Here is a 26,504-nt window from a genome sequence, read left to right as displayed (position 1 = left end):
CAGGCCACGGGCATCACTTCCAGGTGAAGCTGATTCCATTTAACCAAGGGTAATATTCTGGGGACTGCTGGCATCAGCAGCCACCACTCAGCAGCTGGGGATGAAAAGACCTGGCCAGAAGAGGAGATGGTGTCAGGATGCCAACCGCTTTGCAGGGGAGCGAAAAATGGCTTCCCTCTACCCTGCTAGGTTCTTTGGCTGAGCTACAAATGAATTAAATTGACATAAGTAGATTAACAGGAGGAAAAAAATTTTAATAATATATGTTTGCACAGGAGTTCCACGAAATATGAGACTCCAAGAAGAGTCAGATGATTGACACTCATACGCCATCGTGAGCTATCGAAAAGAACGGGGGTTTGGGGGTTCTGCAGGGAGTTGGCCACAGACGTGGGAGAGTGAAGGGAAGAAGTATGTCGTGAATAACCCTTGGCTGGTTTTCAGATAAAAGGTCTTGCGAGTGGCCAGGCATGGTGGCTCACTCCTGTCATGTCCCAGCATTTTGGGAGGCCGAGGCGGGCAGATCATGAGCTCAGGAGTTCGAGACTAGCCTGGCCAACATAGTGAAATCCCGTCTCTACTAAAAATGCAAAAAATTAGCTGGGCATGGTGGCAGGCACTGTAATCCCAGCTACTTAGGAGGCTGAGACAGGAGAATCACTTGAACCCAGGAGGCGGAGGTTGCAGTGAGCTCAGATTGCGCCATCGCATTTCAACCCCGGGTGACAGTGTGAGACTCCGTCTCAAAAAAAACAGAGGAAAAAGGTCTTGTGAGTAATAAATGTTGTCTGGAGCAGACCTCAGCAGAAGAGGCGAGAGTCTATCTGTGCTGGTATCACCTCCAATCTCCTTCCCTGTGATCTCAGTTCCTCTTCCCTGGTTGATGAGATTCTTGGGGATGGGATTCATGATGATCAAATTTCTTTTGAGGATTTGTTTTTGGGCAGATGAGGGAGGCTCAGAGAAAAGCCCCTCCCTGCATGTACTATTTCCCAAGTGATCTCAGTTTGAAGTCAGTGGCAAACCAGTGGCATATTTCCTGAAGGCCTTCAGCATCCACTAAACCAGTCAACTGTTTGCATTTGTTTCCTGAATAGCAAACACTTCCTTGAAATCCTTCTCAAATTCAGCCTCCAGTCTAAGTCCCATTTGGCCAAAATCCTTATACTGGAAAAAAGTAATAAAGACAAAAATGATGTTCCGAATCATTAGTGTCATTAGATACCTTTCAACTGAGAATGATCAGGACTCTTGTCTTTAAAAAATAAAAACTGTAAGTTGACAATTTATAATGGTATGCATTTTGGAGTACAAAGTAGTGTTGTGATTTATGACTGCTATGTGGAATAATTAAATCAAACTAATTAACATATTCATCACCTCAAAGAGCTATCATTTTTTGTGGTGAGAACATTTGATATTTACTCTCTTAACAATGTTGAAGTGTGAAATACACTATTGTTAGGTAGAACTCTTATCTTAAACACCCTAAGTTACATTAACCAGGTTAAACTTGAAAACTCATGCAGCTAAGAGTAACTTCTGTTTCTCACCAGCATGATCCTTTCTTACTAACAGGGCAGAAAAGTGAAATCATTTCCACAGTTGGGATTATTACTTCTTTGGCTTTGATTGCTTATTTCAGTGGGTTAGAAAAGCAATCTAGGTTCTTTCAACAATTCAGATAGTGGAAGGGTATAAGGTAAAATCACTGATCTGTTCCTTTCCCTGTCACTTCTACTCCTTGCTGGCAGTCCTTGTTGGGATATGGTCTATTCACATGCAAAGGAATCTGGAGTTTGGGATTTCTGGGATTGGGCGCAGATAAGAAGCACAATACCACTTTAAGATGAAATTCTCTTCTCTTTATATGCTGCAGCAGGCAGGACTCAACTGCTCTCTCTGAGCTCCTCTCTCCTCTGGGGCAGGTGGGGGAGGAGCTCTCAGGGACGTGGGGTTCTGGTTGCAGGGACACCTTTTGATTCACTGTTTCTTTGCTAAGAAGAGCTTAAGTTCTGAACTGAAACCAATCAATCACTTCCAGAACCCTTGCTCGTGCAAGCTTATTACAGGATGAGGGAAACTAAATTTTTCTAGACACCAGAAAATGAGGGGAAGGATGGCAAGCAATGAAATGGAAGCGGGAAGAGCCACCTACCTTGTAAGAGGCCCTGTGGTTCTGGAAGATGAGGCGCATGTCTTGTATAAACCCCTCCACTTGGGGGTAACCGTGCTCATTCAGCCTTTTCTTGATTTTATCCAACCACATGGGCTCCTTCAGGCCTTGACACGCCTCTCTAATCTGGTGACAAAAATACCAGCGGAAAAGCTACCAGCATAGTTCAACGTCTACCTTCTGTGGATTCCCATAAAATCCAGCAGAAATACAACAAGGTGAAGGCAACTAACGACAGTGTGTGCTCTCGCCCCGTGGGATTAAGATCACAAATCTCACGAGGGCCCATTTCAGGGTCAGGTAATGTCATGGCAGCCTGTAATCATGGGTTGCTGTTGTTACTTACATAATAATAGTATGGAATCTTGGCAAAAAAGGAGCTCTCAGAACAGCAATAGACTTTCAAGAGGAGGAACTCACATTTCTGCAAAAGAAAGAGGCCGTAAGTGAAAAGCAGCTTGGAGAGAATGAGCCCACACGCATGAGACAGAGCACACGACTCACACCCTTCTTCCACAAGTTTCTCTAACATGTGTGGCTCTTGGAAACAGACATGTCACGGCTGAGTTATTTTTTGTGCAAACAAATTGTGGTGTTCTATCAGTGCCATTGAAATGTGGCGCGGAAGAGCAGGCTCCTTTTGGTACATTCCCCTGCCCCTGCGCTTATTCATGATTCTCACGTGTGAGGGGAAAGGAGAAGGCTTGGGGTTTGCATCTGCTTTACCATGTGTTCCTCAGGACACATCTGCCTCTCCAGGACCTCAGATTCCTGACAACACTGTTGGCTTCCTGAAGACTCCTTCATCCTGCAGAAGATGCAACTCCACGGGGTCCTGAGAGATTGGACATGGGTGAGCAGAGGGCAGGGACCCTGGAGATGGCCACCGTTCCTGTGGCTGCCACTGTCTTCCTTCAGGAATGGCTAATGGGCTCAGTCATGGGAGGGAGGGGAACACCTCCCAGAGTATCCAAGATCTGCACATGAGGTCTCCAGCCACTGGCCTTTCCCTCGCTTCAGTGGTAGCAGCAGGAGGGAAGCCTCACGAAGGTGGTGTCACTGTGAGTGTGGACTATCCTTTCCCTGTCTGAGCTGCTGGGAGCACAAGGAGCCCTACCTGCTAGGTCTGAGTGTCAGAAACTGGGCTTTCAGCTTTGGGGACTTCGGGCCTCCATCAGCCTGAGACCGTGCTTTCTGTCTTGTATGAGTAAGTACAAAATATAAACAACTGGTATTTCTTTTCCTCAACTCCCTGGGACAGGAGACCCTACTGCAAAACTTCAAGGAAAGGATGAGACCAGTATGTAGGCAAAGGTCCCCAGCACTGGCCTCAGCATATCAGAGGAGGTGTCCCTGAGAGCACAGAGAACATTAACCTCCTGCTGCCAGCGTCTCCCACTGCTCTCTGGATCACACTGCTGAGTCCCAGTACCCGATGAACCTGCTCCTTCCCCATCTAGACACAAGCAGGCATTCTGCTGGAGAGTGCGCATGGCAGGTGGAAGGTCCCTTAAAGGATAAAAAGAGAGGCACCTGCATGTCACTTACCTCTCAGCTTCCACGGGTGGGATGTGACAGTCCTCATGGAAGACTCTTGAACAAGTGTCGCAACAGAACAGCTCCCCTCCGTCCCGGCACACCTCACACTCATCCAAGTTTCTCATCTAGAAGGTAAAACAGTGTCCACATCACTGGGAACCGCAAGATCCAGGAAGGCCACCCCTCTGGGCATCTAGAACACACTGCTATGTGTGAGCCTGTATGGACAGGTGTATGCTTCTCCCTGGGATATGAAGGAAAAGCATGGCATGGAGATTTCAGAACAAATCCTGGTCTGCAGCGAAGTTCAGGAGGAAGGGGTATATGTCAGAATAAAAACGTTTTCCTTATAAAACCAGAGATTATGACACAGAAAGACTAGCAACAAAGCAAGAGGATGATCTTATAGGAATCTGAATAATTGTATTATGCTGCAGATAAAACCAGGTTTTGAAGTAAAGTGTTAAATCCATTTGCCTATACTACAAATCAGCTCATGAAAGGGAGACCCAGAGAATTACATATGATGGAATAACCTTCTAAAATATCATCACATCCCATATTCTTGGCCATAAGTTCCCCATGAGTTGAAGAGAGGGCCTAGTTAGGGGTTCCTAGGCTGCAGATTTTGTGCCTAGAGGGCTGTGCACCTACCTCTGAGGGGGAAGGACCGTGAGTACAGATGACCAGGTGGGCCACAGGGAGGACAGAGCTCTTCGCCTCTGGGAGCCTGGCTGAAGATCTCCCATGACTTAGCTAATTTGGATTGTAAGGTGCAAAGGTGTCATCTCTAATGACCAAGGACCATGGTAACAGCAACCATACAGTGTTGAAGATGGAGGCCCTGTCCTCATTTCCTGGGCCCATAAAAGAGCTGGTGCTTTGTTCTATAAAAGGAATGGGAAATCAACTAATTCTCCATTTCTCACAAGTCTCAATATGTGGGACCTTTAGCCAGATTTAATTTGATTTGGGGAAGTTAAAATATGATAGTATTTGCATCCACGTGTTGTGGAGCAAATCCCAGTCATTAAAAACCAACAGAATTTATAGAGCAAATATAGAGACCAATACATATATGCTGTATTGTAGACAATGCATGTGTATTCATGACAAAGAACCAGTTTGTGACTGAGCCCTTTGCTGTTCAAGGGAAAAGTGCTGTAAGGACTAAAATTAGAGTTCAATATTATGTGCAGCCTGGACATCTGGTAACACTAGGACGGCCTAGAATGGTCTATCTACAAGTCCTCCGCCGGCTCTGCTCCTGCAGATAAGGTTTCCTACCAACACTTCTGATCAAGAGGACCGCCTGCACCTTCTGCTTATTTTTGAATAGCTGATTTCATTTCCCTGCCAGCCATGGAATTATTCAAACAAGCCAATCACACTCTCCCTCTGGAAGCAGGGGACAGCCCACCCTCCACAGCCACTGACTGTTTCCTCTGTTCCTGAGCGCAGCCCCCATGTGGCCCTGTGTGGTGTGCCTACAGGGCTCTTTCTGCTGCTACTTCTACTTTTATATTTTGCCCAGCTCTTTAAATTCAGTTCAGCTCTAGGTTAGGTGAAATCCTTCTCCCGTGATCTGGATTTTCAGTTTCCCCAGTGAGGATACGTGTTCAGAGGTGGACTTTTTCCCTCTCACACTTTGAGAACTCACAGTTTTTTGTCTGTCTCACAGAGTTTGCAGTGGCAAGCCACTTCTTTCAAAGGGTCTATGAATTCCTTTTGCTGGAATGTTCCTGTGGTGATTCTTGTAGCTAATGTTCACAATGTGAGTCTCAACACGCTGTTCCGTCTGTCCGAGTTGGAGGTGGAAGTTAGTCCTGCCTCCTATCCGCCATTTTTTTTCTCCAAACCCATATCTTCTCAAGAAGAGATTTGATTCCTCTGGTTCTTTGGTTGTTGCCCTGGTTGTTCATTAGACTCATCTCAGGAGAGTATATAAAATGCTAATGTCCTGAACCCAACACCAGAGATTCTGAATCATTGGGTCAGGGTTGAGGCACAGGCACTGGTATTCTTCTTTAGGTGACAGAATAGGCAAGTCTATGTATCAGCATCATCTGGGGACCTTAAAATAATCCTAATGTTCAATTCATACATAGTCCAGATTGATTAATTTAGAATTTCCCTAGAAGTGGGATCCAGGCAACAATATTTTTTAAAGCTCTTCAGGTGACTCCAAGATGCAAGATAATTTGAGACTCAGCCTGAGCAAAGTCTGGTTATGGAGGCATGGGGATAATATAAATCAATGTTGTTATTGGCCTTGGAAAAATTATTAACCTTTGCTGGAGCTGTTTTCCTCTTTTTCCCACAGACATCTGGCTGTGGGCTGTGAGACATAAACCTCCGTGTCAAGCTCATACAAAATCAGCCACACAAACACTGACCTCGAGGGCTGTTTTAACCGTTCATAAGTCCCTTAGTTGGCCGGGCATCAAAATTAGTGTGGATAAGAACTAAATCTTGTTGGAGGATTGCTTTGGAGGTAAGGTGTGTATAAAACTATTTGGGCATCCCTCCTCTGTTAAGTATTATGTGTCAGTGCTATTGCATGATATTCTATGTGAGTGCTGCCCCCTGGAGTTGTGCAAGAAGGTGACCTTGCCTAAAATTGGCATCTCACTGCAAGGAAAAGGAGCAAACCAGAATTTCATTTAGAGAAAGAACTCATCCATGATTTCAGCAGAACCCAAAGCAGGCAGTCATATAGCAAGCAGAGAATGGATGGGGCCCAGGGGATCAGAAAGTTTGCATAGTACTGAGCACCAGATAAGCAGTTGAGTTAAGATGCCTCAGGATTTGCTAGGTTGTGATGGTTTCAGTCCTAACCAGCTCAGCACCCTAATGGCGTCCCTGAGACTGGTCATAGGGGCTCTGTAAAGGACCTCTAGTCCTGTATGTACTCCTTTACAGGACTAATGACAGGCTCCACACCTTAAACATAATAGCTTGGCCTGGTCTGTTCCTTCTGGCTGATGCTTAAGACCATCTTCAGCTCTACCTGCATCTTGGAGTGCATTTTTGGGATTTTCCCTTTCATCCACACCACTTACTTAAGAATGCTGTTATCCTCTCACATTTACGCCTTCCCCCTAATCACCAGGCCAGCCCTACCCATTACCACTTCAAGCTCTGTTTCAAGAGACCTCAGTGGTCTAGAGCTCAGCCTCCCATACTCACTACCCAAGGGAATAAGGAGGTAAGGATATTGGAGGGTTTCCACTGAAGACAGATGGAAAGGGTGCTTTCACACTGCGAGACATTCAAGGCCCAGGCACATCTACCTGGCTTGGGTGATGCAACTGAATTCACACAGCCACACACTACAACTGAGACTGAACACGTTTCAGGCAACAGCAGTCATGACACAGAATATATGCCTGGAGAAAGGAGTGGAATATTCTGGGGGTCGTAGTTCAGAATTTACTTACACAAGGGTCCACTGAGCTATTGTTTTGAGACTTCAGTATTCTCTGTTGAAAAAACAGAAAGATTGATTTACGATATTGAATGCATTGTTTCCATCTATCACTTACTTAAATTTAAATAGTCATCTTTGAAGGGATTCAGGAACCAGTTGTAAAAAAATAATTGGGAGGAGATGAAGGCCAGTATGCTGGGGTGGCTCCAGTGCTTTAATTTCCTGTGTAAGCAAACTGAAACCTGATGTAAACAGTAAAACGAAACTAGAGACTTTACCAACTAGAATCCGCCATCTACCTCTCATTAGCATCTTTCCATGACAACCCATTAAATACAGTTTCTCTAACTTACTCCTGTGTTGGCCTCACTGTTTGGGCTGCTGCAGCATAGCTCTCTGAACCTCTTCTTGTTCTGAGTGCTGCCCAATTCAGGAATCGCTGTTTGCTCCAATAAATGCTATTAAATTTATTTTGTCTAAAGTTTTATTTTTTTAAACAGTCTTCCCTTTACCTCATGTCTGATTTTTTGGACCTATATATCTACTGAGGGAAGAAAAAGTGCCCAAGTACTACTGTTCAGCCCAATGCAAGTCCCATTCCCTGCAGGGAGTCTGGACCTAGTTTGCACAGGCCAAGTCAGAGAAGCTCTACTTGTCCTCTTACTCCAAGGGGCCCTCAGGCACATTTCCTAAACTTGGCCTTTGTGTCATCCCACCCAGAGGAGCTGCAATAATAATCAGGCTGAGGACTTATCCCCCACAGCCTCCAGGGACCACAGGGCTCAGAGTCCCAGAGGCCATGCAAGTGTCCCAGAGAAGAAGAACACTGCTTTCTGCAGCTCCCCTAGGGACACAGCCCTGGTGATAAAATGCCTCCAAGGTCCTCTATGCTGCAGCTCTTCTTCCTGAGAGCCTCCTGCTCTCCCTTCTATCCAAATCACAAGAAGATGTCAGGGTGACTGTCTTTTAAGAGGTAACCCACTACATTTATTTAGATTGCTTTTGGATATCCATTGCAGGAGTTGGCATCTTTCACTTCTGGGATACAGGCAGCCTCAGCTTTTGTCCCTAGCCCAGGGCACAGAGGCTATAAACAAGTGTGATCTAAAGCACAAGCACCTGAGAGGTGACCTTGTCACTGACTGCGTCTCTGACTGGCCTAGAATCTCCTACTCCACCCATTTGTAATTCATCCATGTTTACGATAAAATTGAAACAATCTTTTTTTTTTTTTTTTGAGACAGTGTTTCACTCTGTCACCCAGGCTGGAATGCCATGATAAAATCACAGCTCACTATAGCCTCGACCTCCCAGGCTCAAGTGATCCTCCCACCTCAGCCTCCTGAGTAGGTGGGAATACAGATATGCACCACAATGCCTGGGTATTTTTTTTTTTTTTTGGTAGAGATGATATCTCATGATGTATCCAGGTTGGTCTCAAATTCCTGAGCTCAAGTCATCCTCCCATCTCAGCCTCTTAAAATGCTGGCATTATAGGCTTGAGTCACCATGCCTGGCCTGAAATGATTTTTAAGGTCAATCTTCTGTAATGGCCATTGGAATTTAGCATGTGCTTGATAAGTATATGTTGAATGGGTGAATAAATGAATACTGTTTCAAGAGTTCAAGACCAGCCTGCCCAACATGGCAAAACCCTGTCTCTACTAAAAATACAAATAATTAGCCAGGTGTGGTGGCGGGCACCTGTAATCCCAGCCACTTGGGAGGCTGAGGCAGGAGAATTGCTTGAACCTTGCGAGGCTGAGATCGCTCCACTGCACTCCAGTCTGAATGACAAGAGTGAAACTCTGTCTCAAAAAGAAAAAAAAAATTACTGGAGTCTCTTAAGCAAGCATTAGCACACAACGATTATTCTGGGTGAGTATATCAGATTGTTTTACAACACCGCAGCTACCACCAAAGGTTTATGTGACCCTTGTCATGAGCCTGAGCAGAGACACTATCATGTGGCACTGACAGTGACACTGAAGTTTCCAGAAGCCAAGTGGCTCTGCAAGCAAGAGAAGCTCTGAGAGGCACAGAGGACCCATGGAGTTGATAATGGATCCTGGATCTGCCACTTGGGGGACCTCTGTTCTCCCCATGAGGAGACACAACATGTAGAGGCAACTGCAGCTTGTTGCTGCTAAATGTTGCACCCCTGAATAGGGAGAGAGTCGGTTAGTCAGAAATTGTCAGCTTATTTGGGTCATCCAGGCTGAGTTTCTCCTGGCACCTGGGGAAATGTAGAGATGCTGGTCTTTACTGTACTCACTGAATAGGTGACATCACAGTTTCCCTTCAGGAAACCCAGTGGATGAAACGTCTCAGTTGCTGAGAATTCAAATCAGCCAGTATATCAGATAATGTAAAGGCCTGGATCTCAGGTTCCCAGTGGAATATGAAGTTTAGTGGCTAGCTGTGTGTGAGCTGTTTTAGAAGTCTGTGAGTGTCTTGAATGCGTATTTCTACCTGAAGTGCATAAGGATGACATTTTTCTCTTCCCCCTCCTCAGGTTCTCATTCATACCCAGTCTTGGAAAAACCATCACCTTGTCCTGAATCTATACTGCACTTAACCTATTTGTTTGTTGCGTTCTTTAAGTGAAGGAAAAATCACTTTCACAGATAAAAAGCAGGTCTGCACAGTCCCTCTGGTAGAGCCAAAGCGGTGGCATCAACATAAAAGATTTTCCTGGTCAGCTCCTCCTGTAAAATATGTTTGCCTCTGGAGATCTTCCTCCCCAATGGCACCATCTTGACAAAGGAAAATGATTTCCCGTTGAGAAAGAATTCTGTGTATCTGTGTGTACATTTTTTTTTGGAAGGTGAAAGAGGATGTGAAAGATCAGAAAAGAAATATTCTTTTTACTACCTATTTCATGAAATGATATATGGTTTCATACATGTCTCAAGTGACTGTGAGGAAACGTTTGCTCTATCAATTTCACAAAAGTTAGAAAATAATAACATCAATGAAAAAAATCTGATTTTGAGTTGGAGATGATACTCTCATCTTATTACGAAATATTTGTATGTATTCCATGACCGTGTTGGATTTTCCAACTTTGATACTCTTAGAACATCCGCATCTATGGCTGAAACACATTCAGGAGGTTTGTTTTGATGGCTCCTCAGCATCTCCATCTGATACGGTTTAATGCAAAGAGGACCTAGCTTTATATACACATAGTATTCAAAGTAGCAACTCTGAAGGCATATATTAAAAAAATTTATACGTGGGAAGTGAAGAAGGTGAAAGCTTAATTATAATTACCCAATTGGAGACTCCATAAAATAAGATGTTGTACATGTTAAGTCAGTTATGTGACAAGAATCTGTAGAAAATTATGTAATAATCACCTTTTTGTTCCTGTAATATATTCTTGGAGGATTAGGGAGAGATCCTTCCTGAAAGATAAAAAGACCAAGGTACATAGTCAGCCTGTGTTTCTGTTTTGTGAATCTGGCATTTCCACCCTCTTCCTAAATACTTCTATCTGAGTGTTCCACTCCCAGCTCAAACCCAAGGTGTCTGAATGAGAAACCATCTCCCTTTTTTCACCTGTGCTTCTAGACTCCAATCAATAGAAGCCAGAAAATCATTTTCAGGGCCATTTTCCCTTCTCTTGTGCTTCTTTCCTAAGTCCTAAGAGGTTTTCATTCATAATCTCATACCATCTATCACCTCTTTTCCAGTTCCACCAGTGCCACTCCAGCTGGAGTCCCTACACCAGAGCTATCCAAGCAGCACACACTTATTACATGCTACTGGGTGTCAGTCACTCTGATCAATCTTGGGTACATGAAGATGGGAAAACCTAAAGGGGTCTACAGACAAAAAGCACTCACAGAAGGATAAATATAAATAGTGAAAAAAGGGCATTAGTAGGGGCTCAGGAACCCTGGGAAGGGAGGACCCATGGCTATAGGTTAGTGAATAAGGAAGAGGGTAACATTTGAGCTAAGCATTCTAGACTGAGTATAGGTTTGCTAGCAGGGGAGACAGTGAAGGCATTTCAAAGCCCCGTTGCTGTCTAAAATACTGTTTTAAATGTTATTTCCCATCTCAGAAGATTTCACTGATTGTTGCTATCTCAATTATAGATTTGAATTACTTAGCCTGGCATTAAAGTGCTCCACAAACAACCCCAGTTGCTGAATTGTGCCTTATTGAACACAACTGATCTACCTAAATCCACAGAGCTGTTAATATTTTTACTATGGTTCTTGTTTTAATGGCATTCTGGTTTTCAGGTCATTCTTTCTCTGAAGTGTCTTCCTGCCCTGCTTGACTATCGACTGTCTTCTTTTTCTCAGTGCACAAAATTGTCCGCATGCACCCCAGTCAGAATGACCCTTTCCTCCTCCAAGCTGCTGAGTCTATCCTGACGGAGCCCCTGGGACAACATCAGTGTGTTACACTGTAGTGTGGTTGTGGATATGGGGTCCCTCTCTCCTGAGTGAGAGGATAAACTCACTGGCATCAAGGGTTTAGCTATAACCTAACAAATATTTGGTGAATAAACAGTCTCCTCATTATTACGGAACAAGAAGAAGGGACGCAGGTCTGGCCCCTTGTCATTCGTATACCTCCATCAGCCGTTGTAGGGGCCACCCGCCACAGCGCACACTCAGCCTCCAGTTCTTTGATCTTGCGTAGCCTCCTTTGATTTCAAATTCCCTGGGGGTGAACCAATTTCCATCCTCAGTCTGTATACACTTCACCAAGGTTCCTGTAAGACCAGGGTAAGTTGATCCTGAGCCCAATTTGTTCCCGGCGCTCAGACTGTGGCCACTAACCACACTGGATCTAGAGCCACCCAATTTGTGATGAAGATCAATAGCAGGAGGGTCTGGCCTTCCCTCTCAGACTACAGAGGCCCCAAATCCAGCCTGAAAGTCCCCTCTAAGGATATTTCCTGGTGGGGGTGCACATTTCTTTGACCTTCATCCATGAAGAAAGTGATGGCTATCAACAAGAGCAACCTTTTGAGCATTTCAAAAGCACTTACAGAAGGAAAAGCAAGTGATTCTGAAAGATGAGAGGACTCCAACTAGCTGTTGAATTCTGGGGGTAGAGACCAGGCCTGAGTCTGCAGATGGCTCTGGAAGCAATGTGGAGGCAGAATCCTTACTTAGGGGTACAGTCTGAGATAGGTGCCCTGTGGCTCAGGAGGCCCCACTAGCAACATGTGCACCTTCTATTACAACATTTTTCATTCAGTTTTAGGACTTATTGAACAGAGATTTTCTCATCTGTGCAATCACGGGTAGCTGATATTAAAAAATAATTGTGAAATGTTACCTAATAGAAAAATTAAGTTATATATAAAAGATAGTCATCCCCATCAGCCATTAAGGAAATGCAAAGCAAAACCACAATGAGATACCACGTCACACTCACTAGGATGATCATAATAAAAAAGACAAACAATAACAAGTGTTGGTGAGTGTGTAGAGAAATGGGAGCCTTCATACATTTCTGGTGGGAATATAGAATAGTGCAGCCACTGTGGAAAACACTTTGGTGTTTCCTCAATAAGTTAAGAATAGAATTACCATTTGACTCAGCAATTCCTTTCTTGAATATACACTCCAAAGAGCTGAAATATGTTCACACCAAATTTGTTACATAAATGCTCAAAATAGCATTATTTGTAACAGCCAAAGAGTGAAAATAACCCAAGCTGATGAATGGATAAACAAAATGTGGTATATCTATACAATGAAATATATGATTTATCAATAAAAGAAATGAAGTACCAATCCATTCAATATGAATGAACTTTGAAAACATCATGCTCATTAAAAGCAGCCAGTCATGAAAGGGGATGTATGATAGGATTCCATTTGCAGAAAATGCCTAGAATAAGCAAATTTATAGAGCAGAAAATAGATTAGCAGCTGCTTAGGGCTTGGCATTGGGGTGAGGTGGGAATGGGCATTGACTACTAATTGACATGGGGTTTTCTTTAGTGAAGGACAAATTGTTCTAAAATTAGATGATAATAATGGCTGTATAATCCTGTGAAAATACAAAAAAAATCATTGGTATACTCTAAGTGGTGAGTTACATGATACATGAACTGTATTTCAGTTAAGCTGTTAAAAAAAAGTCACAATGAAAACATTTATATTAATTGGTGCTCAAAGAGCCAAGTTAAGAGAGGTCTGAGATGAAGGCCATTCTGATAGACGTCTTTGACAGTTTTATAATTTTCAATCGTAAAATATTTTACATTAATATGTAAATTAATTCTCACAGCTACATCATGAGATAGGTTTTTAATTATTGTTCCCTCTCTTGGATGAAAGATTTCACATTCAGAAAGGTCCCCTTCTCTACTCAGAATGGAACAGTCACTCCTGGCACAGCCAAGGCTGGAACTCAGGCTTCCTAATGTTAAAACCTGTGATCATCATCCTAAGCCAAGCACCCTGCCTTGGTGACAGCACTCCAGAAGGGAGAGAGAATATGAAGCTTGAGGTTGAGGGCCTCTTCCCTTTTTTGTCTGATTCAAAGTAAAATACGTGACATTTTCCATCTGTGAATTGACGTTCCTGTCGTCTCTTTTGTTCTTTGGGTACCCCCTGGACACTCCATGTGCGAGTCAGCATCTAATGGGTGTGATTTCTTAAAGTCTGAAAATGTCATCTTAGGGATCCCTTCCTCCTTCCCTCAAGCCAAACAGGGCCCAAAACTCCTTGAATGATGTGTAATTCACACAAATAATTTCACCACTTCTTGTGATGCCTTCAGATAGGAGTTGCAAATTAAAGAAGACTATGAAACCCACCTTGTTCCAATTTCTCCTTATGTAAAATTCCCTTCACCCCACCACAGGTCACTGGAAGTAAAGGAGCCTGAAAATCCATGGTTTCATCTTTGTGCTTTCTGGAAGCTGAAAGAGAGGATTTCTTCATTCTGTCTCACTTTGCAAAGGCACGTCCCCTCCCCACTGAGGTAAATCCTATAAAGGCACAAAGAGTACTTAGGAAATTCTATTCCATAAATCTCTAGAGTTTCAAAGTCTTTCTTCCAAGTGGCATTTTTGATATATAACTACAGAATGTGTGCCCCAATTTCATCTTTCAAATTTCACAGAAAATTGAATGCTTTATCAGAGAAATTAGACTTCAGTAAAACTGTTTTAACTTCCAATGTAGTAAGCTCCACTGATTCTTATATGACAATGAAACATACAGTTGTTGTCATTGATTTGATGGGCGCTCTCCAACTATTCTGTTTTGCTGCAGTTAGGTAGCCCGAGATGAAGCCAGAGACCATAATCCGTCTCCCATTTGAGCACTGACTGGTCAAGGAGGGAGAGGCTAATGATGAGATAACCTAACGGAGACGGCGCCTGCCTTCTACTTTTATTCTCTGCTTTGCTCCATTTCCCCCACCCCCCCATCAGCTTTCTCCACAGCTGAGAAAGGAGCTCAGCAGGGAGCTCTAGAATAAACTGAAAATTGTACCAGGCAGGGGGTGGGGAACTGAGAACCTGATACCACAGAAGTAGGTGTGAAAATTTTTCAAAGAAAAACTCCAGGAGGATGAGCAGTGAATCCTGCCCTTCCAAACAGAGGTGTAGAGGCCATGATGGGCAGGGGAAGCGGTCCTTGGTCCTGAGACTGGTTTTGAAAAGGGCACACTACAGGGACATTTAAGTCTCTGGAGAGTCCTGGGAGACGGGCAGTTCTTTCCCTACTCTGGTGTGAACATAAGCCTGGGTTCTGCTGAAGGACCAAAGCTTCCTCTTAAAAGAATTTACATTTGTACGTTATAGCCTTTGGCTTAAAGTAGTGATATTTCATGAGTGTTTATGCTACAGAAGACTTTTTTCCTTAGGGAAGGTCTTGCATTTTAGTCATCTTGGTGGCCTTAATACCTAGTATACTACCTAGAGTGTGGCAGGTGCTCTGTTTATATTAGGTGAAGAAAGAAAGGAAGGAAGGCCAGCTATCTCTATAAATGGGTAAAATTTGCAAATAATAAATTTATTGATACCAAAAAAAAAAGAAAAGGGCACACTATTTAGACTGGGATGGACTAATAAGAAGGGTGGTTGGCCTAATTCACCCTCTAGCTTCTCAGATGAGGAAACAAAGGCAAAGAAGGCCAAGTGGTCAGCACAAGATCACACAGTCAAAGATTTTTTTAAAAGCCAAAAAGCCTTAGGACACAGATCTCTAACCACAACTCTGGTTCAACCTTAGTGTGCAACCTGTGGCTTTCTGTGTAGCCAGAGAAAGATCAGCTAAATAACTTACGGGTTATACCCTTTATACAGCAATGGATTATCTTCAGCCTTGAAATTAATTTCAGTGGAAGTAGCACTTTAGTGACCCCTGGGCCCCTGGGGTCTGGTTGTACATCCATCACCAACTTACTTCCTTCTTTCCTTGATACATTTTGGAAAATGACTTAATAGGATACATTTCTCAATAGTTAGTACAGCTTCATAAAACAATTAAATAAATATATTACTGAAAATACAGCATAAAGCGCAGGAAATTAGATGTTTAGTTATTGAAAGTGCATTCCTCTTTTCTTTTTTACCTCTTGATCGGACTCTTTTCTGTGGAGCTCTGTCACTCTGAGTGAAGTGGGTTCTAGGTTTGCCTCTCTTTCTCCCTGAGAAAGTAGAATAATATAATCACAGTCACAAATGAACAGCTGTATTACATATATTGCTGCTTTTCAAAAATTCCATTTAAATGTAACTTTCCAAAAGCCTGTTTAATGTATAAATAAAAAGATTTAAACCCTAGCCTTTAAGGTATGAAGAATTAGATAGCTAATATTAGGTTCACTTTATATTTCATTTTCCTATTCTTACATTAGAAAAATAATTGAAATCAGTATTTCACATATATCTCAAGCAACAGTATAAATACTTCATTCCATATTTTGAATGTTCATTTCATATTTTGAAGTTTCATTTCATATTTCATTTCAAATATATATTTGAAATATATATGGCATATAATATATGTTAAACACTTACACATCTACTAATTTATTTAATCTTTGCAAGATCAGAATGATGATTACTGTCATTACAGAAACTAAAATATTCAGAGAAAATTGAGACAAAACTACAAAATTAAGTGAAGGCATTTGGGTTTCTCTTAGCAGAGACACAAATAAATGACAGTTCTGTGAGTTAAGGGAAACCCTATTAGGTGTTCCATAGGTGAGATGTATGCTGCACATATCACATTGAGGGAAGATATTTGTACCCTTGTGCTGAAGGTGATAGTAAATGTGACCAGGGCTTCGTCCACATGGCTTTGGAAAAAATAAACATTAGGATCTAAGAAACTAATCAGAAGAAGGTTAACCATGAGGAATGGGTAGAATTGAGGCTTCCACAACCTTCATTCCAAATGGTAATTAAGGATTGACATGGCAGACACTGCAGCCGATGATGTTCTCTAATGTGCACGTTAATTGGCTGTGGATGGGCATCTCAATGTTTACTATCATTCAAATATGTTTTATTTTCCAAGGCAGGAAAACAAAATGTTCCTTCCTTCTTGTTTTGAATGTCCACCATCCAATGACCACCATCTAGGGGTGCTGGTCAGGGTCATGTAGACCCCATGGAGAAATATTTTCCAACCTACTTATTCCTAAGTGCTCTAAACTCTAAGCATATTATGAGCATATTAGGCCAGCAAAGTAGAAAGGACCAATCGGACCCAAAGTGGACCTATGGCTTGGTAATATAATTCCACTTTCTGGTCTTTAGACTACACAGTTACTGATCAGGTTTTCACCCATTTAAGACCCAAATGGCCCAAGGAACCAATATTGATAATTACAGACATCTTATCCCAAGATCAAACAAGTTTCAAATTTGCAAGTTGTCATCCTGTTGATATTTAACCAAGATAACAGGTGCTCAAAGAAGAGCTTTAGGAGAGTTTAATAAACTTGTATAGGGAGGTAGGAGGCTTGTATAGTAACAGCCAAGGGCTAAGAAAAACTACTAAAGAGGTGGAAATGTGGTTCTCCATGAGGCATGTTAATCTTTTTGCTCCATCTTGCTGCCTGCCGCTGGAAGATAAGGTTTCCAGGCAATAGAACATCAGCCACACAGGTGTGGCTCTCTGAGAAGCTCTCCTCCCCTCCTCTCCCACGCAAGATGCCAAGTGGACTCTGGAAGTCCAGGACATCTCCAGGTCTCTCCTCTTCACTGCTTCACCCCTCCCTCCTCTCCTGAGGGTCCGCGCTCACCGTACGGTGAGAATAGATCCAGATGTCATCTCCTTGCTGCTCTTTTCCCTCCTGTATTCCAGCGAGGCTTGACACTAGAGCCCTGGCCACAACCTTGAACAGTCCAGCTAATACGGAGTTATTTCTTCCTTTCTCTCTATCTGTTTCTGTCTGGTTACATCTTTTCTGGGACTAGTGGGTATGTCGGATTTAGCTTTCATTAAATCTGTTTAGGCCTCACATTTTTAGGGAGAAAAAAGAAACACCATGAAGTCTACTCTAGTCTATGGAGGTCTTGGTACAGAAAAATCTGGAGCTTAAATCCAGCAAATTCATAATACAGCACTACTGTGTTTTACTCTCAGAATTGAGTGGCTGAGCAAGGCAGGATTCAAATATTATTGTGTCTCAGGCTGTAATACCCATTTAACAATACTGAAACCCTATCACAAACCCTAATAAATACTATGGTGGTCAGAATATAATTTAAAGTTATTTTAAAATAATTGTTATGGTTGGTATTAACCTCTAGAAAGAAGTGTGACAGAGTTTTCACTTTCCTCCTGTTTTCTCATAATTTCACTTCAAGTCCCAACGGTTGGGAACAATCCAACAAGTACCGAGTAGAATGACCAATTGTCCTGGTCTGTCCAGGACTAAGGGGGTGCCTAGGACATGAGAATTTCACTGGCAAAATTGAGAAAGTCCCAAGCAAGTGGGTTGAGTTGATTACCCAAGTTCCAAGCACCCACATCCTACAACAATGCATCAGTCCACCTATGGGACCATAGGAAGAGTTGGTGGAACTGATTATGCCAGGTTCAGCCCTTCACTCACATACAGGTTGTAGAAGTAAAGCTCTATTTCTTTCAAAATAAGTCAAGCTGTGATGCCTGACCCCTCCCCTTCCCTTGCAGTGGACTTGATGAAAGCATCTCATGGAAGAAAGAGCTAGTGATTGTGCATCAACCACTTGCAATGGCATTTCACGGCTGCACCTGTCAGGCAAGACACTTCCACACTCTGATCTCATCCCTCTCTCTCACCTCCCCAATCCTGGATGGGACCAAGCTAACAGCTATGGAGTGGGGGTAGGGCCAAGACAGAATAAGAGAAGACACTGACCATGTCACCCCCGACTCTATGTGTTCCAGACTAAGGCTTGCCCAGGCTGAAGGAGGGAAGGTGCTTTAAACTGGGGAGGACATTGGAGTTTTAATACTTGGTCAGAAAGACTCTCAATTACTGAAATGAAACTTATTGTTGTGAAAAGGGAACAGGAAAGCGATAGGGCTTGCTCAGGACAGGAAATAACTCATCTAGGAGGAGGACTTGAAAGGGCAGTGAGAAAATAAATAAACCTGTATTCGGCTTACAATTTACCAGGTCCAGCCATTTTAATTAGCCAATGATTTAAGGCAAAGGAATTTCCCGGAAAATCAGATAAACACAGAGGAAAACAACTTTAGAACCTGGACAGATAAGATCTATGATATGAATACAATCAACTTACAACCCTGGCTTCTAATGGGTTGCTTTTTTTAGATTTCACTGCTCTGAAATTGACTAAGTTTGACTAGTAAACAATAAAGGTTCTAGGCTCCTCAAAACCTCATCATTTGCATTGACCTGCAGGGCAAATGAAAAGTGATACAAACTTTATCTTACCCCTAATCTTGGAAAGGTCTTTCAGATTCACGTTCGCCTTCTTTTCACTCGAGACCAGCTGGCCATCAGCTTTGCTGTTATCTGGGGATAGGCAGGGGAAAATGTATTAATTAATAGAACTGGGCAGAACAACAGCTGACAGGCTGGACCAAACGCAAGTGAGGGAGTCCTGGGTTTCATTCTGGATCCCCTCGAGCAGGTGTCCAGAGCAGTTTCTGCTTTGGGGAGTGTTGACTTCTAAATTACACACAGAATTTAATTGTACATTGAAGTCTCTTAGAATGTGTTAGGATAATACACACAGACTTAAATGAAAATGTTATAATGACTCAGTCCAAATAATTTTTTAATTTGAAAACACCCATTCTTGTTTTTTGTTTGTTTGTTTGTTTGTTTTGTTTTTTTAAGACAGTCTTTCTCTGTCTCCCAGACTGGAGTGCAGTAGCACAATTTCGACTCACTGCAACCTCTGCCTTTTGGATTCAAGTGATTCTCCTGCCTCAGCCTCCCGAGTAGCTGGGATTATAGGCGCCCACCACCACATCCAGTGAATTTTTGTATTTTAAGTAGAGATGGGGTTTCACCATGTTGACCAGGCTAGTCTCGAACTCCAACCTCAAGTGATCCATCCGCCTCAGCCTCCCAAAGTGTTGGGATTACAGGCGTGAGCCACCATGCCTGGCCCAAAACACCCATTCTTAAAATAAATGCAACCACTTGTTTTTCTTTCCAAACAAAAATGTACATCCACAAACTGGGCAGACATTTAAACTGGCAAGAACAGAAGAACAGAAGATATATGATTGGTGAAAATAAACAATTTTCAATATGACTCTAAAATCTTACTATATAGATCCACTGATTCAAAACTGAGCATCATTTGGAAAATAAGACAGCCTTCATTGACTAGGAGAAAGGAAATGCTTAGACCATGACTAAAATAAATAACATATATAATTAGGGAAAATTCTGAAAATAAAATGGTCTAAAACATCACCATCTGGAGATAGCCACAGATGAGGATGGCTATCTCCAGATGGTGATTTGTTAAAAAATATTCTCCTAGGCTTTTCTTTTTGCGTATGTTACCTTTTAAAGAACACTTTTTCATTATAAAAGTTGAAGATTTTAAAAATTTTAATACACACACACACTTAAATACCACAAATAAAAATATAAACGTCACCTAGACTAAATGTAATCGCTGCATATATCTTTATAAATGAACTGCCATTGATTTTTATGTAGCTTTATATCTCTTTATACACAAAGATAATTACATATATCTAAGTAAAGATGGATAGATACATAAAAACATACTTTCACAAGTATAAATTTCACATAAAATATGGTTATATATATGTATATGTATATTTTATAGTTGCACACACATACACATACACCTTGCTTTCTTCATTTAGCCCTCTTAAGAACATTTTTCCAAATTAATAAAAATTTCTCGAGCTACTAAAAAAAGTCATACTGAGGATGATAAGACCTCCGTATTAACTGTGGGCCTCTGGACTACTACATGCATTAGAAACCATTTTGTGGAAGCCATTGCATTCTCAGGCCTCTTTGTCACAGCCTGTTAGTCTACATCCTAATGGACACAGGAGGTACAGAACTCTCCTGGCCCTCGTGAACTGCAGGCCTTCCAGAATACAATGGACGGTGCCCTAATAAACTCAAAAGCTCTAACTACTTCACTTTGCCTGCTTACTTACCATTTTGTTGGATTTTTTTCTGCATTCTCCTTTTTATTCTGCTCCAGCCATGCCCCTTCTTTTTACCTTCAAACCAAAGAGAATAAAGTTAATTATATAGAGGAATAAATATAATTCTTTGAGCTTTATATGCTAGTAGTATACAAGATTTTTTTCATACTTTGGTCCACAGGAATGGGGCAAAATTATTTATGATCAGTATAGTAGTGTGGAAATTGAGTACACAGTTCTATTTTTATTCTGCATGAGCCTTGGGCCATGGGCTTGGGAGAGACTATAGGAGATGACCTTCCTTTGAAACAACATTTTTAATTGAAAATTAACTCTTGCTGGCACCTTAGAGTGAATGACTGGGCAGAAAAACAGCTGACAGGCTGGACCAAACGCAAGTGAGGGAGTCCTGGGTTTCATTCTGGATCCCCTCGAGCAGGTGTCCAGAGCAGTTTCTGCTTTGGGGAGTGTTGACTTCTAAATTACACACAGAATTTAATTGTATATTGAAGTCTCTTAGAATGTGTTAGGATAATACACACAGACTTAAATGAAAATGTTATAATGACTCAGTCCAAATAATTGAGGCGGATGGATCACTTGAGGTTAGAGTTCAAGACCAGCCTGGTCAACATGGTGAAACCCCATCTCTACTTAAAATACAAAAATTCACTGGATGTGGTGGCAGGTGCCTATTATGAAATGTGTTATGAAACTGCTGTTGCATGTTCCTTTTTCAAGTGTTTGTTGTGCAAATTCAAATGTGCAATGAGAGGACATCCTCCTTGAGGTTGATGGTGTTATGGATAATATTCTGTATTGGAAATTGGGAGATATTCTGAACTCTGATATGGAGAGTTTTCGTTATGTAATTACATAATCATTATAGAATTTCTATATAATTTCATTAAGTAATAGCAGTGCCTCCACACTGTCAGCCCTCCTTCAGGCTGCAGAGCAGCTGACTCCAGGAATGCTACTGTGACCCCAGAAACTCATCAGTGTCCTGAATCTGGCCGTCTGGACCATTTGCAGTCTGATGTGCCCTTTATCAGAAAAGTGACTCCACAGTGCACTGATTTTCTGACTGTCCCTCATCTCCTCCTGTCCGCACACTATGGGAGGGCAGTAGGCTCACTGAAGGGAGCAGTCCCCAGAAAGGGATCATCTCCTTCCCGGATAGTGACCAGGACAAAAGTGGTGGGGATTGCGAGTGTTCTGTAGACCTATCTTGAAACTGCAGGATTCTGTTGTGACCCTGGTCATTCCTAGGGATGATGCCTCATTCTTTCCCCTACCAGCCTGGTGGGCACAGCCTTCCGAGTGCCCAGGGGATTCAGATTTCACTCCAGACACATTTTATGAAAATGCTTTTGCTCTACTTGTATCTAATTTTGTGGGTGGAAGATCTAAGTGAGAAAAGGAGACAATTAGGAGAAAAAGATGAAGGTACAGCTGTTAGAATGGTACAGACAGATTTTGCAGCAGTGAAGCAAGAGCAAAAATCCAGAGATCTAAGGCAGGAACACCTCCAACCCTAGGAGGTATGGAGGAAGCAGGAGCACTGGTGGTATCTGTCTTTCAGAACTACCCTGGTTCCTTTGTCCAGAAGGAAAACACCCTGCTCCAGTGCTCCCGCCTCTGAGAATGCAGAGTCAGCCTCTCCACACCAGGCATGAGACGGCAGGGGCTGGGCCCAGCTTCTGAGGTCCCACATAGACCCCTCTAGACATTGTCCCTACCCCTGCTCTCAGTCATTTGTTGGGGCGGTTGGGGGAGGGTGACTGTTACCTGGTTGGTGTCATGGACAAAGAGGATAGATTGGACAGACTGTCTTCAAGCAGTGCCCCCACATGCCCACTCTCTCCCACTCACACACACAAACAAATCAAGGACTGGACACAATGAACAGAACTGGGAACTCCAAGGCTTACAGCCATCCAGGAGCCACGTAGGAGGCACTGTTCACCTTCCCCCTAACAAATGTACATCCCACTCAGGGAAGCTCAACAGTTGTAAACACTTCCCTTCTTCAAGCACCTTTGTGCTCTGGGGATTGTGCTTCTTGTATGGAAGACAGGTATTAACTTGCTTCCCTCACGTAAGGTGACTTGTACCTTAGAGGTGGTCAGCGGGTCATAAGGGATCTAAAGACCTAAAGCATTCACGGTTTATGAAATGTGTGTGTGTGTGTGTGTGTGTGTGTAGAGAGAGAGACAGGGTCCCACTATCTTGCCCAGGCTTGTTTTTGTTTGTTTTGCTTGTTTTTGGACTCCTGGCCTCAAGTGATTCTTCTGCCTTGGTCTCCCAAAGTGCTGAGATAACATGAGTAAGCCACTGCACCTACATTTGCAATTTGTTCCTACAATATTTAACAAATCAGATGTATCTGGACCCATGGGTCAAATTAATCAGAGTGGCTGACGGGGTAGTGTCTTCACGAGGAAATTTGCCAGAAGCAAAAATGTGGGAAGAATTTGTTAAGCTATTCTCCATGGCATTTCTGTACTCACAGTATCAGGGTATTACTTCAAGGATGTCAGAATAGCAAGCAGCCTTGGAAGCTAGAGATCATGTAGCCTCCAGATTATAGGGCAAATTTATTCCCTGACCAGTATGAAGTGGAGAACATCTCACTCCTTAGAAATTTTCCAGAGGAGATGTCCCCAGGAGAGATTTGCTTAATATCCCCAGAGGTGAGTTGCTTACATTCCAGCTAAAAAGATAATATCTCCCTCAGAGGTAAGGTTTGGGCAGGTTTGCTAGCAGTCGCCTAGCTAGCAAACCCCATGGGTTTCCTCAGTGAAGCATTCCTCCACTGCAGCACACGCTTGTGAGTGCACCATCCACCTGGGCTTGCTCTGCACCATCCTTTCCATGGGTCTTGAGGGGAAAGAACTGATGCGTCTACTCTATATCCCAGCAATTTTGCTCCTAGGTATTTAGATAAGGACGACTTCTACAAGAATGTGTTGAGGAGAGTTTTCCTAATAGCAAAAAACTGAAAATACTTGAGGTGACATTCATCAGGAGAATTATAAACAAAATTCAGTATGTTCAGACAACGGACACTATTTAGCAATGAAAACGAACAAATTACTGATACATCCCATGATATGGATGAATCTCAAAAACATGCTGAGTGAAATAAATCTCACAATAAGGAGAACATGCTGTAAAACCTTATTTATATAGTTTTTTAAAAACCCAAATTAAGTTATCATGGAAAAACAAAGAGTAGTGATTGCCCTGATGGGTAGTGGGTGGAGACACACCAGAAAGGACATAAGGAATCTTTCCAGGGTGATGATCATGTTCTGTATCTTGATAAAGATTTTGATGGTGCAGAAAAGTGTGGTTATAAGAACTCATCCAATGGTACTCCTAATACTTGTGCATTTCATTGTAAACTTTATCTTAAAAAAAGAATGCATGCAGAAGTATTTGAGGGGGAAGGGTACTGATGTCTGCAACTCCGAAATGTTTCAAACTTGACCATGAGTTACTGAGTGGATAAAAAAAATGTATATATGGATAGTGATATGGTTTGTCTGTGTCCCTACTCAAATCTCATCTTGAATTGTAGCTCCCTTAATTTTCATGTGGGAGGGACCCAGCGGGAGATAAAATTGACTCAGGGGGCAGTTTCCCCTGTACTGTTCTCATGGTAGTGAACAAGTCTCATGAGATCTGATGGTTTTATAAAGGAAACCCCTTTCACTTGTTTTTCACTCTGTCTTTGCCTGCTGCCATGTAAGACGTGCCTTTCACCTTCCGCCATGATTGTGAAGCCTCCCCAGTCACATGGTACTGTGAGTCCATTAAACCTCTTTTCTTTTTCCTTATAAATTACCCAGTCTTGGGTATGTTTTTATCAGCAGTGTAAAAATGGACTAATACAGATAGAAAAGTGATAAAGCAGGAATGATACAATGTTAATTGTGAATCTGTGTGAAAGTATATTGATGTTTAGTGTACAATTCTCCCAAGTCTTCTGCATGCTTAAAATTTTCATGATTAAAAATTGGGGGAAAAAGCTTTTAGAGAGAAAGGACAGAATATTTACCAAGAAGTTATAGTTACAATAAAAGAATGATTTTTATTAGCCACACCATAGATTCCAGAAGACAATGTAGTAATCACTTTATTATACTGAGAATAAATAAATATCAACCTAGAATTTTTAACCTAGCTAAAAATTTCTATCAAAAGAAAGACAAATTTGTACGTACAGCGCTTAGAGAATTTACCACTTAGAGATCACTCACTAGAAAAACTAAAGAATTTACTTCAGCTAGACAAAAAGTGAAACCAAAGAAAAAGAACAATGGTGAGTACATAAAATGATTTTAAAAAATTGATTTAAGTAAACATCAACTGTAAAAATAATAGTTTCAAAATTTATAGTTAAAAATTAAATATTAATAATAGCCAAATGGTAGAGATGGGGTATTCAATTTGTAGTGAAACCATTACAAGATCCTTGTCATCTCTGGGGTTTGGGGCATGATTAATAAGATTACAGAAATTTTGTCTTTAATTTCCAAACCAGCAGGGGGAAAAGGGATAATATAGAATTTTATACCAATCCATCAGAAATCAGGAAAGAGACACACAAAAAACCAGAAATTAAGAATGGTCAACACTATCACAGAAGATATACGTCCATATACATCTGGAATCATAATAAATGAAAACAAATAAAAATTCATTAAAAAGCTAAGATTATCAGATAAAATTGCAAAAGCTAAGTGTTGTTACAAGAGACATAAAACAAACCTGCACAAGATGGCTTAACATAAATTGAGTAAAAATATGAAAAAAAAGTTTGTATAACAACATTAGCATTTGGTAAAAGAGATTTTAAGGCAAAAGCATCAGTATGGATAAAGCAGAATGCTGTATAATGATAAAAGAAAAGAAATCCACTAAGAAGTTATAAAGTCATTAATGGCCTCAACATATTTAAAGAAAATGAACAAAATGAGGAATTGGCAAATATACAACCTTGTGTGAGAATTCAACAAGTTTCTATACAAATTTGATGGAGGAAATAAATTACTATGAACCCAAATTTAAACAACAAAGTTGTGCTTTATAAAGATATGCATGGAGTGAAGCCAGAGCCTAACAAATAGTTCAAATGTACATTATTCTCAAGTGGCATAGAACATTTACAAATAATGACCACACATTAGGATGCAAAGGAACATTCAACAAATTTTAAAGAATTGGCGAAGTCAATTCATATTGTTTTCCACATATCTACTTTCCACTCCTGATCAACTAACAGAATACCTCCAAGACTGCAGACTTCAGTATTTCCAGAGAAAAACCACAGTTCATAACCTCTCTTACACCTGACATGGCCACCAGTTTAAGATCTGACCACTAAGATGAGAGTAAAATATTGTGGGAGGAGGGGAGTTCTGGAGAAAACTTCTCGCAAAAGTAATAGGCCTCTGGGGAAGATAATTTTGCTCTTCACCCTTTCTCCTTCTGATGGCCTAGAACATGGATATTATAGCTGGAGCTTAGCCAGCACCTTGGACAATGATGTAATCTTGACAGTAGCTGAGCTGCAAGATAGAAGAATCTTCAAAATGCACGGGTCTGAAATAGCCAAAACAATTCTGAAAAACAAAACTGGAGGTCTTACACTACCTGATTTCAGGATTTGTAAAACTGTAGTAATCAAGATGGTGTATTGGCATAAAAATAGACATACAGATAAATGGAACGGAAA

The 26,504-nt window shown here is 41.8% G+C and overlaps 1 protein-coding gene across 2 annotated transcripts in view; it reads right to left on the bottom strand.

The window, feature by feature from the left end:
* Nucleotides 1–617: 617 nt before the first annotated feature.
* Nucleotides 618–26,504, bottom strand: part of SP140L (SP140 nuclear body protein like) — a 60,729-nt gene continuing 34,842 nt past the window's right edge. Inside the window, exons 8-19 of one of the 2 annotated variants that reach the window (XM_030802386.1) lie at nt 20,768–20,833; nt 19,041–19,121; nt 15,711–15,785; nt 13,945–14,049; nt 11,738–11,880; nt 10,508–10,555; nt 7,156–7,197; nt 3,725–3,840; nt 2,903–3,011; nt 2,523–2,600; nt 2,159–2,302; nt 618–1,167 (exon numbers count right to left, since the gene is read on the bottom strand). In XM_030802386.1, the coding sequence (XP_030658246.1) occupies nt 1,069–1,167; nt 2,159–2,302; nt 2,523–2,600; nt 2,903–3,011; nt 3,725–3,840; nt 7,156–7,197; nt 10,508–10,555; nt 11,738–11,880; nt 13,945–14,049; nt 15,711–15,785; nt 19,041–19,121; nt 20,768–20,833 (1,106 nt within the window). In that variant the 3' untranslated portion in view covers nt 618–1,068. The remainder of the gene's footprint in view (nt 1,168–2,158; nt 2,303–2,522; nt 2,601–2,902; nt 3,012–3,724; nt 3,841–7,155; nt 7,198–10,507; nt 10,556–11,737; nt 11,881–13,944; nt 14,050–15,710; nt 15,786–19,040; nt 19,122–20,767; nt 20,834–26,504) is intronic. The other variant, XM_030802387.1, reaches the window with a different exon arrangement.

Source organism: Nomascus leucogenys, chromosome 22a, assembly GCF_006542625.1.
Source record: "Nomascus leucogenys isolate Asia chromosome 22a, Asia_NLE_v1, whole genome shotgun sequence".
In the NCBI taxonomy this organism is placed as follows: Eukaryota; Metazoa; Chordata; class Mammalia; order Primates; family Hylobatidae; genus Nomascus; species Nomascus leucogenys.
Note: the sequence above shows the minus strand (reverse complement) of the source record. Positions and strands in the feature narration are given on the sequence as shown.